At 34.2% G+C, this 19,669-nt stretch overlaps 2 protein-coding genes across 6 annotated transcripts in view; one reads left to right on the forward strand and one right to left on the reverse strand.

The window, feature by feature from the left end:
* The window catches only part of inpp4b (inositol polyphosphate-4-phosphatase type II B), a 765,675-nt gene that overhangs the window by 92,096 nt on the left and 653,910 nt on the right, over positions 1–19,669 (reverse strand). The gene's annotated exons all lie outside the window — the stretch shown is intronic.
* LOC310724510 (putative E3 ubiquitin-protein ligase HERC4) lies at positions 1,502–19,544 on the forward strand. 4 transcript variants are annotated; one of them, XR_014533080.1, is made up of 24 exons: positions 1,502–1,834; positions 2,442–2,556; positions 2,873–2,949; positions 4,433–4,654; positions 4,829–4,920; positions 6,982–7,112; positions 7,334–7,461; positions 7,545–7,618; positions 7,694–7,809; positions 8,925–8,984; positions 9,088–9,193; positions 9,346–9,538; positions 10,943–11,109; positions 11,219–11,293; positions 11,455–11,553; positions 12,758–12,841; positions 12,966–13,064; positions 14,009–14,140; positions 15,112–15,278; positions 15,703–15,766; positions 15,862–16,969; positions 17,023–17,451; positions 17,587–17,689; positions 18,713–19,544. XR_014533080.1 is itself a non-coding variant. In XM_083538625.1 (24 exons), exons 1-24 carry the CDS (start codon positions 1,606–1,608, stop codon positions 18,922–18,924), a joined length of 3,000 nt encoding a protein of 999 aa, XP_083394751.1. In that variant the 5' UTR covers positions 1,502–1,605; the 3' UTR covers positions 18,925–19,544. The 4 variants fall into 4 exon arrangements, 3 of the variants coding, with proteins under 3 accessions (XP_083394751.1, XP_083394752.1, XP_083394753.1); XM_083538625.1 differs by having other exon boundaries at positions 15,862–15,932; positions 17,268–17,451; XM_083538626.1 differs by lacking the exon at positions 12,966–13,064 and having other exon boundaries at positions 15,862–15,932; positions 17,268–17,451.

Consider the following 19,669-nt stretch of genomic DNA (forward strand, 5'->3'; position numbering starts at 1 on the left):
ACAACATAACATAACATAACATAACATAACATAATAGAACATAACATAACATACAACATAACATAGCATAACATAACATAACATAACATAACATAACATAACATAACATAACATAACAACATACAACATAACATAACATATAACATAACATATAACATAACATAGCATACAACATAACATAACATATAACATAATATAACATAACATACAACATAACATAACATAACATATAACATAACATAACATAACATAACATATAACATAACATAACATAACAACATACAACATAACATAACATTTACCATATAACATATAACATACCATAGCATAGCATAGCATAACATAACATATCAAAACATAACATATAACATAACATAACATAATATAACATAACATAACAACATAACATAACATAACATAACATAACATAACATAACATAACATAACATAACATAACATAACATAACATATCAAAACATAACATATAACATAACATAACATAACATAACATACAACATAACATAACATAACATAACATAACATAACATATAACACATAACATACAACATAACATATAACATAACGTAACATAACATATAACATAACATAACAACACAACATAACCCATTTATATAACATAACAACATAACATAACCAACTTATATAACATAACATTTTATAACATAAACACAAACACACAACACAAAACAACATAACCTATAACATAACAAAACACAGCACAACACAACATAACATAAAATTAACATAACATAACATAACATAACACACAACACACAACATAACATATAACATAACAAACCACAGCACAACACAACATAACATAAAATTAACATAACATAACATAACATAACACACAACAACATAACATATAACATAACACAGCACAGCACAACACAACATAAAATTAACATAACATTATATAACATCAAATAACATAACAATAACACACAACACACAGAAAACAAAACAACATAACATATAACATATATTTGTTTTTTGTTAAAAGAAAAATAATAAAAATGGGTAAAAACATCAAAGTTTAAAAATATATTAGAATTATTAAATTAAAATTCTATTAAACTGAATTTGTGTAAATGTAGAATTAATGTAAGAAAAATGTTTGAATCTGTATTATAAAATGATAATATATTGTATTATATGTGTTATATGTTATATTATATTATATAATATTATATGTATTATAAATTAAATACAATTTGTTTATGATGTATAAATCTTTTCGAAGGTTAGAAAATAAACAGGTGATGATACATGTGCAACAACAACATTGTTCTAATTGTTTCAGTATAACTCGTGTAATCTGATTGGTTACTGTTTGCTTTTCTTTTCCACAATACAGATGAAACGATTAAACATACTGATACTGATAGCCACGTGTCGCACACGTGTCACAGCCACTCATTTATTCTATAGCTTTCTGTTTCCACTTGCCGCCACACAGTCACAGCTCTTAAGTTTCACTTTCGCTTTCCTTTCTTTCTCTCACTGAGGTATGAAAACAGGCAGGGCAGATATAAGGCATGACTCTTCTACAGCGAGCACAGAAACATAGGCGCACTGTGGATGATCATCATGTTGTGTTATTGGGGAGAATCTGTGAAACCGGATGGATTTGGTTTAGCGAATGGCGACAGCGTGAAATTCACAAACAACGGAATAGGATACCTTTCTCCCAAATCCAGGATCAGTGATATCTCTCCAGGGAAGAACCTTATAGGATTTATCCGTGGGGAAGGAAACACATCTGTCATCAGACTGAGCACCAGAGAACATGTCAAAACTGGAAAAATCAGTATGTATCGACATTTTTATTATTGTCCTATAAAGAATACCGGGCTGTTCCATTATATGATATACTTAGATTTGACATCAGATTTCTTCACACTGAAGAAGCAGGCTTTGGTCAGGATTGACTGGAAATTATTTGAATAATATGTTTGGGGGACACATTCACATTTATGACATTTGGTGTTTGGACAAATCTAGTGGGACTTGATCTGATCAGTTGAGGGTTCGGGACCTTGCTCTAGGGCCCATCAGTGGCAGCTTGATGGTGTTTGAAATCTGATCAGTTGTCCAACATTTGAATCACTGAGCTATCAATCAGCTATGACTTGCCCTCAGTGATACAAAGGTAAGGTATCATTCAACAAAGGTGTCATCCTCAGTAAAACTTGTAACTCCCTGATTTATCTGGGGCATTCTTAAATTATACATACACAATATATAAATGATCTAAACAGTACAAAATGAGAATTTGAATATTATATGATGTATTAAAGATTTGTTTTTTAAATATATAAAAAAAAAGTTATTATGAGTTTTAAAATGATTTTGATGATGATAATGATGATGATTGTTATTATTATTGTGACTGTTGTTATTATTATTATTTGTAGAATGTCTAGAAAAGAAGAAAGACAAGATCGGACTGATCTGCTGTGGTGAAGCTAATGCTGTCCTTCTGGCCCATGGAGGAAAGACACTTTCTTTGGACGATTCTTATGTTTGCAGGCATGTTTTTATTTATTATTATTATTATTATTATTATTATTATTATTATTATTATTAATATAGTATATAGTAAAGGTCTAATTGTAAATAAAATATGGGTTTATGATCTTTAAATGCCATAAACCCATATTTTATTTATAATTGGACCTTTACTACCACCAGTAGTAGTAATGTTAGAAATAATAATAGAAAAATGATTAGTAATGTAGTAGAAGTAGTGATAGTAGTATTAATAGTAATCATAGTAGTATTTTGAGTAAAATGCAATGAATGCTGTTACATAATGATGTATATTATAATTGTTTTTTGGTCACAGGCCCATCAAGGAGCTCTGCGATAAAACTGTAGTTCAGGTTGCATGTGGAGACCAGCACTTTATGGCCCTGACAAACGGTATTTACTGAGTATTTTTCCATTAAACATTTAAACAGAGTGTAAGTAGGAGTAAGACAGAGTACATGTGTGTGAATGAGAGGGAGGGCAGTGGAGTGGTGCGGTTGCAGGGAGAAGAGGTGGAGAAGGTGGAGGAGTTCAGGTACCTGGGGTCAACAACGTAAAGTAATAGAGAGTGTGTTAGAGAAGTGAAGAAAAGAGTGCAGGCAGGGTGGAGTGGGTGGAGAAGAGTGATAGCAGGAGTGATTTGTAAAAGAAGGGAAAGGGAAAGTTTATAGGACTGTGGTAAAACCTGAGATGTTGTATGGTTTAGAGACAGTGGCATTGAGTAAAAGACAGGAGGTGGAGCTGGAGGTAGCAGAGCTAAAGATGTTAAGGTTTTCGTTGGGAGTGATGAGGATAGACAGGATTAGAAACGAGTTTATTAGAGGGACAGCACATGTGGGACGTTTTGGAGACAAGGTGAGGGAGGCGAGATTGAGATGGTTTGGACATGTGCAGAGGAGGGACATGGGGTATATCAGTAGGAGAATGCTGAGGATGGAACCATTAGGAAGGAGGAAAAGTAGAAGACCAAGGAGGAGGTTTATGGATGTGGTGAAGGAAGACATGCAGGTAGTTGGTTTGAAAGAGGCAGATGTAGAGGACAGGCAGGTATGGAGAAGGATGATCCGCTGTGGCGACCCCTAATGGGAAAAGCCGAAAGAAACATTTAAACAGAGTAAAGATATTTGTTTTTAACATCAGTTTAACATACAGGTGTGTGAATGTTAAGATGCCTTAAGTCTCATTCTCTGACTCATACTAGGAGCCTTTGTCTACTTGCAAAAGCTCGGTGTACAAAATAATTCCGTGAAGAGGACTTTGTTGTGATTAAGTGTACATTGAGGGGATTGAAACAACACTCCTGTACAGTGTGCAAATTAAAATGTGCTTAACAAAAACATTTCTACAGATTAGTTTTGAATAATCTTATTTTTTATATAAGGCTTAGCTTTATGTTCTGTTTAAGTCAACAAACATTATTATTGGCTTCTATATGTGATTTTAATAATTTTCTCAAATAAACCTAAAAGAGTACTAAATATATGGAGTTGATGTGTGAGTAAAATGAAATGGAGTATGGAGAAGGAAAGGATTAGAAAAATATTTAACAATTAGAGTGTAGAAACAAAAACATAGCATTTTAATTTTATTTGTAATTTCTATTTTTATATGCATGCAATTTGCACAAAAAAATGCACAGAATTTCTCCTTTTTTAAATTTGATTTCCATCTTTCATCTTATACACACATTTTGAGAAATCTGACATTTCAAACGTTTTAAAATATGAAATGAATGATGAAAAAACGTTCAAATGTTAACTTAAATGTTAAACTTTATTAACATTTATTGCATTTGCCAGACTCGCTTTACACACCAGCTAACTTTGTATTATGGGATGTGTTGAAGTGGATGCTTATTTCTTTATTATCCTCTCAGATGGTCAGCTGTTCACATGGGGTCAGAACTCGAGGGGGCAGTTGGGTTTGGGGAAAGGGAAGTCGAGCTCTTTGTCTCCTGAGCTCCTCAAGTCTCTGTGTGGCATCCCTCTGGCTCAGATCAGTGCTGGAGGAGACCACAGCTTCGCCCTGTCTCTCTCCGGAGCGGTGTTCGGCTGGGGCAGGAACAGTGCTGGGCAGCTGGGTCTGGGACATACAGAGGGTGTGCTGATTTTATTTAAACCTCATTTTATATTTCACATATTGATAGATTTGCAAATAATAATAAAAAAAGAATTTTAGGTTAAATCTTTTACTGTTAGATGAAGTATAACAACATCCTAAAGTATTATTTTGACTACTATTCATTTAATAACTATTTGACTTCTTGCCACAGACGTTTACATTCCAACCTGTGTGAATAACCTGAACCAAAAGAAAACCATTTCCATCTCATGTGGAGAGGAACACACTGCTACTTTGTCGAAGGTATTGTTACAGAACTAATGGTCACTATGCACATTACCACATAGTAATATTGTCTTTAAACACCCTAAAATCCATTAGAGGTCCAACTTTCTACAGTCTTATACCATCCATTATATCACCCCACTGTTAATTCCTTAAATTTGAATGGTCAGAAATTTAGTTTTCTATAACATCAGTACCTACCATTATTTAAATGCAACTACAGGTTTATGTTTGATGCATTTGTTATAATACATTATAATCGTTATAGGAAAAACTTACAAGAGGTTGGCAGAGGTTTCATACAAATAGATCTATAAAACCTCTAATAGTTAAATCTGTTCTCTGGGAGGTCATACTTAACATTATTTGAAAATAATCACATGCTAGGACATTCCAGGGAATAACTAAAAATACATAAATGATATGTTTGTTTAATTAATGGAAAAAACCACAAGCTCAAATTAGCCGAAATCCTTTACTGACTTCCACTGAACAATTTCTGATTGTATAAACTCCCAAATCTTTTAAGCTTCATACAACAAACTGCCCACAGACCTTCAGTCTGTTATACCTTAATGTACTTAGTGATCAAAATCACAGCATTGCCATTACACAAGTTTCAAAATCGGTCAAAATTTGGATCGTTATAACTTCTAAAACCTTCATTAACACTAAACTCAGCACTTCAGCTTTTTCTGACTTCTCCAGATATATATTTTTAACTGACCTCTCTGCCACTCTATCTGACTTCTTTCTTTCTTTCTTTCTTTCTTTCTTTCTTTCTTTCTTTCTTTCTTTCTTTCTTTCTTTCTTTCTTTCTTTCTTTCTTTCTTTCTTTCTTTTTTTTTCTTCCTTCCTTCCTTCCTTCCTTCCTTCCTTCCTTCCTTCCTTCCTTCCTTCCTTCCTTCCTTCCTTCCTTCCTTCAAGCCTTCCTTCAAGCCTTCCTTCTTTTCTTCCTTCCTTCAAGCCTTCCTTCTTTCCTTCCTTCATTCAAACCTTCCTTCTTTCCTTCCTTCCTTCTTTCTTTCCTTTCTTCAAGCCTTTCTTCTTTCCTTCCTTCCTTTAAACCTTCCTTCCTTCTTTCCTTCCTTTCTTCCTTCTTTCAAGTCTTCCTTCTTTCCTTCCTTCCTTCAAGCTTTCCTTCCTTCAAGCTTTCCTTCAAGCCTTCCTTCTCTTCTTCCTTCCTTCAAGCCTTCCTTCTCTTCTTTCCTTCCTTCGAGCCTTCCTTCTTTACTTCTTTCAAGCCTTCCTTCTTTCCTTCCTTCAAGCCTTCCTTCTTTCCTTCCTTCCTTCAAGTCTTCCTTCAAGCCTTCCTTCTCTTCTTCCTTCCTTCAAGCCTTCCTTCTTTTCTTCCTTCCTTTAAGCCATCCTTCTTTCCTTCCTTTCTTCAAGCCTTCCTTCCTTCAAGCCTTCCTTCTTTCAAGCCTTCCTTCTCTTCTTCCTTCCTTCAAGCCTTCCTTCTCTTCTTTCTTCCTTCAAGCCTTCCTTCTTTACTTCTTTCAAGCCTTCCTTCTTTCCTTCCTTCCTTCCTTCAAGTCTTCCTTCAAGCCTTCCTTCCTTCAAGCCTTCCTTCTCTTCTTCCTTCTTTCCTTCCTTACTTCCTTCTTTTCTTCAAGCCTTCCTTCTTTTCTTCCTTCCTTTAAGCCATCCTTCTTTCCTTCCTTTCTTCAAGCCTTCCTTCCTTCAAGCCTTCATTCTTTCCTTACATCCTTCAAGCCTTCTTTCTTTCCTTCCTTTTTTCCTTCCTTCAAGTCTTCCTTCCTTTCTTCCTTCCTTCCAGCTTGTGAAAAAAGCCCTTGACCTTTCCTTGACCTTTTTTTCAGAAATCCAAAGTCTTAACCATTGAGTTACCATTTTCCTCGTCAAACTCTGTCATGAGGAATGTTAAATTGTTCACTTGTTTAAAGAAGCTATTTAATTGTTAAATATTTTCCTATAACAGTAGTAGTATTGTCTCAGATTCATAGTAAAAACAAACGAATGAATACTTGCACGACTTTTTAAGGAGGTAATCGATATCACTTTTAGATGTAATATTTATATGTAGTCATTTTGATTTTTGTTTTTTTTTCATTTCAGGGAGGAACAGTATTTACGTTTGGATCAGGTCGTTACGGGCAGCTTGGTCATAACTCACTAAAGGATGAACTTCGTCCTCGGGTTGTTAATGAGCTCTGGGGTGTAAACGTGTCCCAGATCACATGTGGGAGGTGTGTACTGTGTCTAATAATCTGAAATGTAGGAAGTGTGAAATGATTTGTTCTATTAACATCACATTATACAGTTTACTTCATATTATTTACATTATTATCAATCTGTTTAATACTCCAAAACACTAAATTAAAAATGAGGAATACAAAAGTTTTGAGGAATGAGGAAATTATATCATACAATATATCATATTATAATTTTTTTTTTCTACGTAATTTAGGAATCACACTCTGGCACTGATCAAATCGTCAAACAAGATCTACTCATTTGGATGTGGAGAACAAGGACAACTGGGAAATGGCCAAAATACCAATCAGTGTATACCACTTCCTGTCGAGCTGCATTCAGGTATTCACCAACCTTATGAAGATTAACTTGTATATAATCCCATAATGATGAAATATGTATTAATATCAAAACTTCATGCACAGTGGCGAATAACATCCATACAATTGAGAGCATCGTTGCTGGTGGGAATCATTCTTTTGCCTTGTGCTCGAAAACGGTAAGATACACAATGATTGTTTTTATTATTAATCCATAAAATTAGATGGCCTAATACTTTGTTTTTGGTTTATAGACATCTGAAAGTATTTTGGAGCCTAACCAAAGGAGGGGGATTCTTACATTAGGGGACATCATGATTGACAGATGGGTGTCTAACTGTGAATCAAATCAGTGGAGGACCTTCAAAAAGTGAGTTTTTTTCAATTGTGTCACTATATAAATATGGTTATTAGACATTCAGGTTAACAAGGCACGGTCAGGACGAAGACTTAACAGAGAAACGGGGTCAGAGATGGACTCGAACTGGTTGAAAGTTTTATGATATTAACCCGAAAACAAAGTCAAAAAGCATAAAAAAACAAGCTACTTTGAGCAGTGCAATTTCCATAAACAAAAGGTAGAAATCTTGGGGTCACAAAAAAGGGATACATTAAAACATAAAACTTTCTTGAAAAAAACAAAATAATAAATAAATCATAGCTAGGGAAGAAGAAAACAATTTCTCAAAAACAAAAGGAAGGACAGGAAAGTTGCACCAGATACATCTAATGAAGGCTGAGGCCATTGAGAACTAAAACACACAAGGTAGACCGTACACTGACCAGGCACAGCATTATGTCGTTATAACATTATGACCGGTGAAGTGAATAAAACGTGATCTTTTATCGTGGTACCTGTTAGTAGGTGAGATAAATTAGGCAACAAGTGAACATTTTCTCCTCAAAGTTGATGTGTTAGAAGCAGGAAAAATGGGCAAGCGCAAGGACTTGAGTAAATCTGACAAGGGCCAAATTGTGATGTCTAAATGACTGGGGTAGGACATCTCCAAAACTGCAGCCATTGTGGGCTGTTTGCCGGTGAACAGAAATGGGGGGGAACTTAAATACACTCGGGGGTGATTGAAAACAGGTCAAGACAAAGGGTAATCAGGAAAGAGCAAAAGAACACACTGGTGACATCTGGTGGGCAAAGGAAAGAATGACAAAGACATAAAAAAAAACAAAAAAACAAAAAAAAGGGTCCTGACAGCGACCCCGAAATCCTTAAAGAGACGCATATAGTATGTGCCTCATGTAATTCCATTGTGCAGATATGATGTGCAAACAGGTACCAGCAGTCTTCAAGAAACACTTGAAGTGTTATAATCATAATCCAACACACCAGGACCAAGAGAATATAGACATATATATTGAGTTGTAAAATGTATCGTGAATGTACTGAATGTGACACTACAGATTATCTGATCACGATTTACATACTGATGATGATTTACATCCCTTTTTTTTTTTTTTTGACTACTATAGAGAAATAAAAAGAGTTTTCTCATCTCCATCTTGCATCAATGGGAGCTTCATTGTAAAAAGGTAATTTGTACCGATTTATTAAAAATAGATTACTCGTATTACAAAATGCATAATAAAACCCTAGAATATAATCATTTTTTAAATGTATGTGTGTTACATGTAGTTGTGATCGACACTACCAAACATCCAACCATGTCTCTGGTTTGGATATGGATTCAGTGAGAGCTGCTTTTGACCGGTTGGCTGAAAAGGAAAGGGTGCTGTTGGAGGTAAAGCAACAAATACTCATGTTAAACAAACAGATCCATACAGAGCTATCCACAATTTCCGTAGCTTGTAAACTTTTGTAAACAAAAAATCTTCAATCCTGAAAGATTAAAGCTTCCTGGGGATTCAATATATCCTGGTTTATCTGTTTCAGGTAAAGAAAGTGGTAGAGAATGATCTGCTCCCTTGTCTGGGCTTGAACATTGTTGGTATTGAGGCTTTGAGGGTTTTCATCATCTTGCCTGAACTCCTTCGAGTGCTAAAAATTCAAAAACATGAGACAAAGCTTGGAGAGTCATACGCTTCTGCCATTTTAAGACTGGATCCCTGGATGCAGGCGGTTTTAGGTAAGCCTAATTATGATATTGACTCGGTTTGGAGCCGATATTAATGTCTGATAACAAGTAGATGGTGAGAAAGAGCAGCTCAAGTGTGCCATATAGGAATTCTGTGTAAGAAAGTAGTGCTAGACCCTTTAGCTCTAGATCTCTTAGAAACCAATCATTTACATACAAACATGATGATGATTAATTATATCCTATTGAAAGATGCAGCAACATCATTTTGTTCCTTGTCTAAAATATTTATATAGATAATAAAACAATTTAGTGTTTATCCACAAAAATGGAAATACGCCTACTCTTGTTTGTTCTAAGCAGACGTTAGGTTTTTTTTCCCTTTATTATTTTATATATATATATATATATATATATATATATATATATATATATATATATATATATATATATATATAGAGAGAGAGAGAGAGAGAGAGAGAGAGAGAGAGAGAGAGAGAATAAATTATATAAGTGCCAGAAGCTCATTTTATCATGTGTCTTAGTACAACTGCACTAGCAAAAGGATGGAAAAAAATAATAAAGCAAAAAAACCCCTAATATATAATATTTTTTTAAATATATATATGTTGTATATATACATTTTACGAATTATATATAGGGTTATGGTAGCAATTAAGACTGTGGTTAAGACCTTGGATCGAAATCTTCCAAATCTGCCTAACCATTGCTATTAAAAATTGTTTGTCCTATATGTCATGTTTTGATTACAGCAAATATAATAGCAGTAGTAATAATAATCTTGAATAACTAGACAAAGATATTAAGAAAACCCGCAAAGTACAAAGACGATCAATATCAAAGTATAAACATGCAAACTAATCATAAACTGATATTAAACAGGTGCACAGTAACATCGAGTAAAAATATAACCGAAACAAACAGTTGTCAAACACAACAATTATCCAAAGCTATGGATATGATGTATATGTTAGTTTATATAGGTTATGCTGTATGTTTATACACTTCATCATCAAGTCAAGTCAAGTAACATAGGCTTTATTGTCATTTCAACCATATACAGTGCAGTACACAGTGAAACGAAACAGTGTTTCCTCAGGACCAAGGTGCTACAGCAAACAACTTAAATTATCAGAAGGAACACAGAATTACACATAACTCAAAGTGCACATGTGCAACATTTAGTGCAAAAAAAAGGGAAAAGGAAAAAAAATAATAACAAATGTAGCACAGCAGTCCTGTGAGAAATGGCATTGTTCCTTTGTATATCTATACATATACAGTAGCAGAAAGACAGTAAACTTGTACTAATGTAAACGGTTGAGAACATGGTGCACTGGTCCTACTGCATTCCCCTAGTGACAGAAAAACAGTGATACACTTCATGCATTACAATTTGTGTTTTTTTGTTTGTTTGTTTGTTTGTTTGTTTAGAGAACTTCTGGTCTGAACTCCCTGAAACCTTCCTGAAAACAGTAAAGGAGCATTTTCACACTAAAACCGCAGAAATGATCACTGCGGTGACATTTGACTTTAGACAAATACAAGCCATGGGTATACAATTACGTGAATCAGCCCAAGTCCTCCAGCTGCTCTACAAGGTGAATTTAATAAAAAATAATTACAATTTAAAAAATATAGGATGTAAAAACAAATTAATGAATGAACGAACAATTTTCACAGCATCTGTTTTTCTTTTGTATTCGGTAGGCTTCCTGCAAGAAACCAAGAGAACTCAAACCTGAAGATTTTATCATCTATGAGATCAATGATCTGTGCGACAAGGTATTGAATAAACTGTAATCTTTGTCAAAAAGAAAGCATACAATGTCAGATGGAGAACATTTAGTTCTTTACCTGATTAAAAATTGCACATCTAACAGTGATGTTCTGCAAAATCAGATGTTTAAAGTAATATCGAAATATATTTTTTCTTTGAACTCCAGTTGAACGCTATTCAAAGGGACATCAATTATTTTAATTGCGGTTTTCAATGGTGGCACAACGACATTAACACGGCGTTGGCAGAAGAGCAGCAACATATAGTGGGTGACATTCGCATTCAAAACCATTCTGAATATTGTTATTGATATATTTACTATATCTAATACCACAGTATGTCTGAAATTGCTGTTTTATAAAAAAGAATCTAATATTCCAAAGACAGATAGATAGATAGATAGATAGATAGATAGATAGATAGATAGATAGATAGATAGATTGATAGATAGATAGATAGATAGATAGATAGATAGATAGATAGATAGATAGATAGATAGATAGATTAATATATATTCAGATGATAGATAGATAGATAGATAGATAGATAGATAGATAGATAGATAGATAGATAGATAGATAGATAGATAGATAGATAGATAGATGAATATATATTCAGATGATAGATAGATAGATAGATAGATAGATAGATAGATAGATAGATAGATAGATAGATAGATAGATAGATAGATAGATAGATAGATAGATAGATATTCAGATGATAGATAGATAGATAGATAGATAGATAGATAGATAGATAGATAGATAGATAGATAGATAGATAGATAGATAGATAGATAGATAGATGAATATATATTCAGATAGATAGATAGATAGATAGATAGATAGATAGATAGATAGATAGATAGATAGATAGATAGATAGATAGATAGATAGATAGATAGATGGTTGAAATTGTCTGTATGATTGAGTCCCTAGCAATTTGTATTGATCAGTAAATTTCCAGACATTGGAAATCTGGAGGAAGTTTGCTGTTATGTGGTTCCTCAGTAAAATGTCAAGCTTTTGACTTATTTAAGTTTTAGAGAAAAACATAAATTGTTGCGGAAATGAGAAACAAGACAAGACTGGTTATAGCTGCTGTTATATAGTATAAGTGACAGTCTATACATCTGTTATATAGCATAAGTTACAGGTTCTCAGTCCTAGACCTGGAGTATTACCCATCCTGCCCATTTGAGTTCTTTCTTTTAGTAGTAAGTCCATTCTTCATAGTAGCAGCTTTTGTGCGTAAAAACAGAAAAGTGTGTATTAGTTATCAAAACTGCTGTGGTGTAAGACAAATAACATACTTGAATAACATGTTGTTATTGTATAAAAATAACCTTTAGTGTGTGAACCGTAAGTTCACTTTGCTTCAGGTCTCATTAGACAAACACATGATTCTTTATAACTGCAAAGTTGTATTCCTTACATCGTAACCACTGCGTTTCATTTCCCTCAATGCAGACCACCTTAAGACTTTTGAGCTCAAGTCTTTGCCTCTTCACTCTGGAGGCGAAGTACAGTCTTCTAAAGTTGAGAGACATGAGGGTGTGTACTTAAATACATTTATAATGTTTTTGTTTGTGGGGTAAATCTTCAATAGATCTAGTGTAAATACATTATTACTGATATCTGATCACTGATTATTACTGATTTCTCTGTAACTCCGTAGCGAGCCATTAATATTGGTGTAAGACGCACTGCACTTCTAGAAGACTGTTTTCAACAACTGATGTTTGCTAGTGAACAAGACCTGAAGAGCGTTCTGCAGGTACGGCCAAATGCAAGCTTGATGTTGTTTTTAAAAAGCTCATTTTGAAGATTGGGATGATTGTACATTTATAACTAAATTACTTAACATGGCAACAGAAATCAAGGTGGTTAGAAGAAGAAGAAGCCTTTATTCTTTTGTAACAGATATATAGTACAATACAGTGAAATCTTTCTTCACATATCCCAGCTAGTTCAGAACTTTGTTTGACATGGCACCTCTGCTACAAAGAGGGTTATTGGTCATGTTCAAGCTTAGCAATGTTGGGGCTCGAACCCACAAATGATTAAAAGGTATGTATAGAATATTTAGTATACCAAGACCACCAACGATAAACAAAAATGTATTTGTAATCCAGTGTTGTATGGTCTGAATTTGCATAGTGGCCTATGATTGGCTTTTAAATTGTATGATGCAATAACATGATAATAATCACGCTGTTATAACACTAGCCTGGTATTAACTTTCCAGAACAATCTTCAGTTTTGTGTTTGACCTAAAATAAACAAACTTTCTGTTTTTGGACCTGAATCTGTGCACACTAAATAACTTTGGAAGGAATTATTCATTAGTACATTTAAAAGTGACAAACTCTAAACCCTTAAATAGAAATAGTATTTTTCGGTGCAACTGCTCTGAGCAATTGCAATTTTAAAAAGTTTAATTGAATTTATGTTTAACTAGAGATGAGTACTGAAATGTACTGAGTGTGACGTCTCTTATTTCTTTTCCAAAAAAAATTAAATAAAAAGAGTCAGAAGTTCCAATCCCATGTTTTCATGTCCATTGTTAATTTTTAAATCTAATGTCCAAGATATGAAGAATCATTTTCTTTTAGACAAAAACCTTTTTTTTTAGAGGGCCTTTAAGTGTCTGTGCTGTGTTTACTCTGTATTAGCAAAAACAGCTGCAGTAATACTGTGCTGTGTGTATTTAACTTGCAGGTGGTGTATTGTGAGAACTTGGAAAAGAGCAATGTCAATCGGAGCGATTTCTTCTACGAAGTGTTTAAAATACTAAAACAAGAATTGAAAAAGTTGGACACAAATACCCTGAAGTGGTTTACTGTTCCGGAGGTAAGGCAAAGAAACAGTTATAAAAGTCTTACAGTATCATTACATCAGTATAAGTTGTATGCATTGTAATTATGCAGTCACTATCTACACTCTATGTGGAACATAAGTTTGAAAAAAGTTTTGTATTAGTAGGAGTTCAATTGAGGTCGCGAATCCACTTAAAAGTATGTGAAACATATGTGTGTAGTGGGGACTAATGATGGACAATATTAACATTTTTGAGAATTTTTTTGTTATTGAATTAAGTATAAAGACTGTGAATCTATGGCATGTCACTTTTCCTTGTCCTACTCAGAATAGAATAGAATAGAATAGAATAGAATAGAATAGAATAGAATAGAATAGAATAGAATAGTCTTTATTTGTCACATAGACATTACAGCACAGTTAAACTCTGCTCGGAAGCTGGGGTCAGAGCGCAGGATCAGCCACGATACGACGCTCCTACTCATTGAACTATTAGTAAGAGGGTCAATAAGTTTGTTGGCCAACCAAACAAAGACAAGGGTGCCATTACTTAAGCTTTTTAAAAGAAGGTACAGTGGGTGTTGTTGCTGACTCATAACTCCAGGATCCCTAATTCAGTCCAGAGCTCAATTTACTGTCTGTCCAGATTTTTATTCAGGTTCTCTGAAAAGAGTTTTCTCTGGGCTCACAGATTTTCTCCCACTACACAAGAACATGCTCATTGGGTAGACTGGGTTTGTAAAATAGTTTCTAGGTGTGAATGATTACGTGACAGCTGAGTGCAAACATTCAGACTATGTTCATGTTATTCATTTTGGTTTAAAGAATTCATGACATTCAGTAGAACACCTTCCACTCAATTGTTTCCTAATCTGCACAAAAATCATGTTCTGGAATGCTGAGTTCCTGAAAATGTATATGTGAAATTAACTGGTGCTTCCACATGATTAGGTGGTAAAAAGTAATTGCTTTCTCTAACCTCATGCTTTTTCTGTTTCCTTCAGCTTAATTTCACAGAGGACAGACACTTTTTCTTTGGACTTCTGTGTGGTCTGGCTTTTAACAACAACTGTGTCGTGAACATGGTCTTTCCTTTGGCAATGTTTAAAAAACTTCTCGACATCAGACCTTCTCTTGACGATTTCACTGAGCTGAGTCCTGTCGTAGGCCAGTATGTTTAAAAGCAGTCATAATTATTCACTATACCTTTTTATATTATTCTGTGTTAATTCAAAGTACTGTTGATTCTGGCTGGTCAAAGTACAGTATCAGCGATGATACAGCCTGACCTTCTGATCAGTAACTTCTTAACAACTAAGCTACTTCACTAATACCATATACACAGTGACCTTTCTATTGAATGCTTCATTCTAAGCTAAATTACAATGCGTTTTACAGTTAAAATGCTGTAACTTCAGTAATCAGAAGAAAAATGCTTGCTTTCTGGGTGTTGCACAGCATTAAATGTAACTATCATCAATGAAGAATAAATCTGTTGGCAAATTACAATGGTATACGAAAAATAAAACAATCAGGGATGCGCCATTATAGGAAAATCAAGTCTGTTTAAATCTACTGTCTATGTGTTTAATCAGGAGCTTGCAGTACTTACTGACCTACAGTGATGATGTTGTTGAAAACATGTGCATGACCTACACTGTAAGTGTACATTATTTTGAAAAGTCAGCTTACTGTTCTGTAAACCTCCTGCCATTATTTATTTTCCACTAATATTTTCTTTATAACATGCACAGATTTCGTGGAACAACAATGAAGTCGAATTGGAACCAAATGAGCCTGGCAAAGCCGTGACAAGCTTGAACAAGTTAGTTCCATTTTCATGAACAATCAATAATGATTTTTTTTTTGTGTGAAATTACAATTCTGATTAAATTATTTCACATGCAGTAAATGAAAAGGGCTCAGAGCCCTGACATCCTCATACAATACCACAACTCCTCTCTCTGCATCCTGTCGTTCGATTTCTCTAAATCCACAAACACACAATGCATCTCCTTCTGACCTTCTCTAAACTTCTCCATCAACATTCTCAAAGCAATTAATGGGTCTGTGGTGCTGTTCCTCGGCATGAAACCATTCTGTCGCTCACAGATGGTCAAATCTTCTCTCAGCCTGGCTTTCACTACTCTTTCCCATAACTTCATGTTGTGACTGATCAACTTTATCTCCCTTATTTTTAAAAACCGGTACCAGCAGACTCCTATTCCATTCCTCAGGCATCATCTCACCTTCCAAAGAAGACCTCAAATGAACACTCAAAATTATTTATTAATTAATAATAAAATTATTAATTAATTTGTGTCATTTGATTAAAAAGTGGTGCTTGACCCCTCAATAGCTGCTTGTAGAAATACACTGATCAGGCATAACATTATGAGATTATGACATTATAACATAATGACCGGTGAAGTGAATAACACTGATTATCTCTTCATCATGGCACCTGTTAGTGGGTAGGATATATTAGGCAGCAAGTGAACATTTTGTAATTAAAATTGATGTGTTAGGATTTGAGCGAGTTTGACGAGGGCCAATTTGTGATGTGACTGGTTCAGAGCAACTCCAAAGCTGCAGCTCTTGTGTGTAGTTCCTGGTCTGCAGTGGTCAGTATCTATCAAAAGTGGTCCAAGGAAGGAACAGTGGTGAACCGCCGACAAGGTCATGGGCGACCAAGGATTATCGATGCACCGATCACCGATCACAGTCCTGACCCATCAAGCATTAACAGAATTAACTTCTTCAGCAATTTGAGCTACAGAAGCAATGGGTCAGGACTGTTATGGCAGCAAAAGGGAGACCAACACAATATTAGCCAGGTGGTCATAATGTTATGCCTGATCAGTGGCCAAAAAGCTATGCCTGGTTGGTGTATTTCTCTACATTTATTTCCAAAGTGCTGCTTATTCTCCTTGTCAGGATCATGCCTACAGCCACAGACTACAGCCCCTTCAGGTCACATGATCTATACACGTCATTCATAATTCACTGTTGTCATCGTTAGGTAGCACGTGTATTAAGTCTCATATTGCACCTCACACGTTGTCTCTTCTATGATAGCTCTTGTTTTTTCTCTGCTTTCCTGCTTCTGTATTGTTAATCCCATAGACATCAACAATGACCACTTTTATTTCTTTGACAGGGGTGCATTTGTGGATGCGTACGTGGATTACGTGCTAAACAAGTCAGTAGAGCGAGAGTTTAATGAGTTCAAGAAGGGGTTCTACAAAGTATGTGACCGAAACCTGGTGAGCATATTTAAGCCAGAGGAGCTCAGAGAAGTGATGCTGGGCTCAGATAATTACGACTGGAAAGTATTCAAAGCGGTAAACACACCTACATTTAGTTCTCTTTCCTAATGGAATATTCTGATATTTTGTATTAATTTTGTGTTATCTTCTGCAAAATGTGATCTGTTTTTTATTTAAACTCATATCCATGTTTCATTTTATGACGAACAGAATACAACCTATGAAGATGGATTTACAGCAAAACATCAAACCATTGTTTTGTTCTGGAAAGTGTTTAAAAAACTGTCAAGCCAGGACAAGAAAGCCTTCCTAAGTAAGTCACATTAATACAGATAATTGTGTATTTAGATTGTTATGAAAGAATGCATACCATTTATACCCTTCCTCAGCTTGGTGAAATTTAAACATGTTTGATTTTGTGTGTTGTTTTCCTTATATCATCATTTACCCTTAACTGCCTTAAAATAGATAAATAAAATTTTTTTTAAATGTAAAAAAAATGTATATATATATATATATATATATATATATATATATATATATATATATATATATATATATATATATATATTCACACATACAGCTTGGACTATACGAGACAAAACAGACAAGAAAAAACACACTATGCAAGACAATGATTATGACTATGCAAGATTTATGATCAAACTCTTGATGTCACCCAAATAAGGATGGGTTTCCCTTTTGAGTCTGGTTCCACTCAAGGTTTTTTCCTCATAACATCTAAGGTAGTTTTTCCTTGTCACAGTCGCCACGGCTGCTCATCAGGGATAAATACACACCGTTCACCTTAACTGTTGATTTCTGTAAAGCTGCTTTAAGACAATGTCTGTTGTGAAAAGCGCTATAGAAATAAACTTGACTTGACAATGAAGACAATGTGAGACAATATAGACAGTATGAGGGTTAAAGAGGGATACAGATTATATGACCGATCATATATGCAGATGTTAACGGTTAAAAGGATTGCCTTTAACATAAAATCCAGCTGATAAAACAAATGATTCTACCCACTGACTTCAGTGCTCAGGGATACATGACATGGCATGACTGTACCCAATGATGCTAAGCCTTTAGATAAATATTAGATAATGCTGTAGTTGTTAGTGAATGAAATCTGAGTTCTTAAAAAGACAACTGCAACAGTTAAAGCTGTTAAGACATGATATAGAGGAAATTTTTCAAAAATCATAAAGAAAATGTTTTTTTTTTTAATTCTTTTTTTAGCACTTTAAAATGATCCCTTTTAAAATCACTTTAAGTTGTATTAGGAACTATAAAATATTATTATATAAACTGGTGCATTTTCATTCTGCAGTGTTCCTGACAGGCTCTGAGCGGGTTCCCATACTAGGTATTGAACAGGTGAAGATGAGAGTGCGACCCCTGTTTAACTCCACACAGGATCATCTGCCCAAATCCTACACCTGCCATAACTTACTGGATCTTCCTGTATACGAAACAAAAGAAATACTCCAGACAAAGCTTATCGAGGCCATACATCACAAAAGAGGATTCTGGGACGAATAACAAGAATGTTTTATCAGATCTTTTTATTTCTCTTCGTGCTGGTATATAAAAAATATGGACTTTGTTCGTAGCAGTACTGTGTGTTAATATATCAGCCTAATTACATGGGGTAGCTCCTTTTTAGAAAAACAAGGGTATTTATTTTTTTTATGGTTTAGATATTATGAAGAATCGCGAATAACGCACATTATTCCTGGTTCACATAAAACAAGCCTGAGTGATTAGTTTCTTTCAGAAAGGTTTATAAATAAGTAAATGAACATTTACATTGATTTAGAAAGAATGCATTAAATCTAGTGTAACTTACCTTTATAATTTCAAGCTCTACTTCTTTACTGTTATGTTTTATATCTCGCAACAGACTATACACTGTCGAGTCATAGATATCTAGTTAAGGACTTTATTAAAAACCATGTTATGGTAATTAATTTAACTTATTTTAAAGGCTTTCATATGGATAACCTAAAGCAAATCACACTACTATAAATGTGAACTTGGGTCCCAAGTTTCCTGGTGTAGACTCCAGGCTTCTCTATGAACATGTGTATATTATGTAATAAATGTATATGTATAAAATGTAAACTTTTTAATAATGTGTTTAAATAAACTATACAACTGTACGTTGCAAGGACAATATCTATCTATCTATCTATCTATCTATCTATCTATCTATCTATCTATCTATCTATCTATCTATCTATCTATCTATCTATCTATCTATCTATCTATCTATCTATCTATCTAT

Source organism: Silurus aristotelis, assembly GCF_946808225.1.
Source record: "Silurus aristotelis genome assembly, chromosome: 4".
NCBI lineage: Eukaryota > Metazoa > Chordata > Actinopteri > Siluriformes > Siluridae > Silurus > Silurus aristotelis.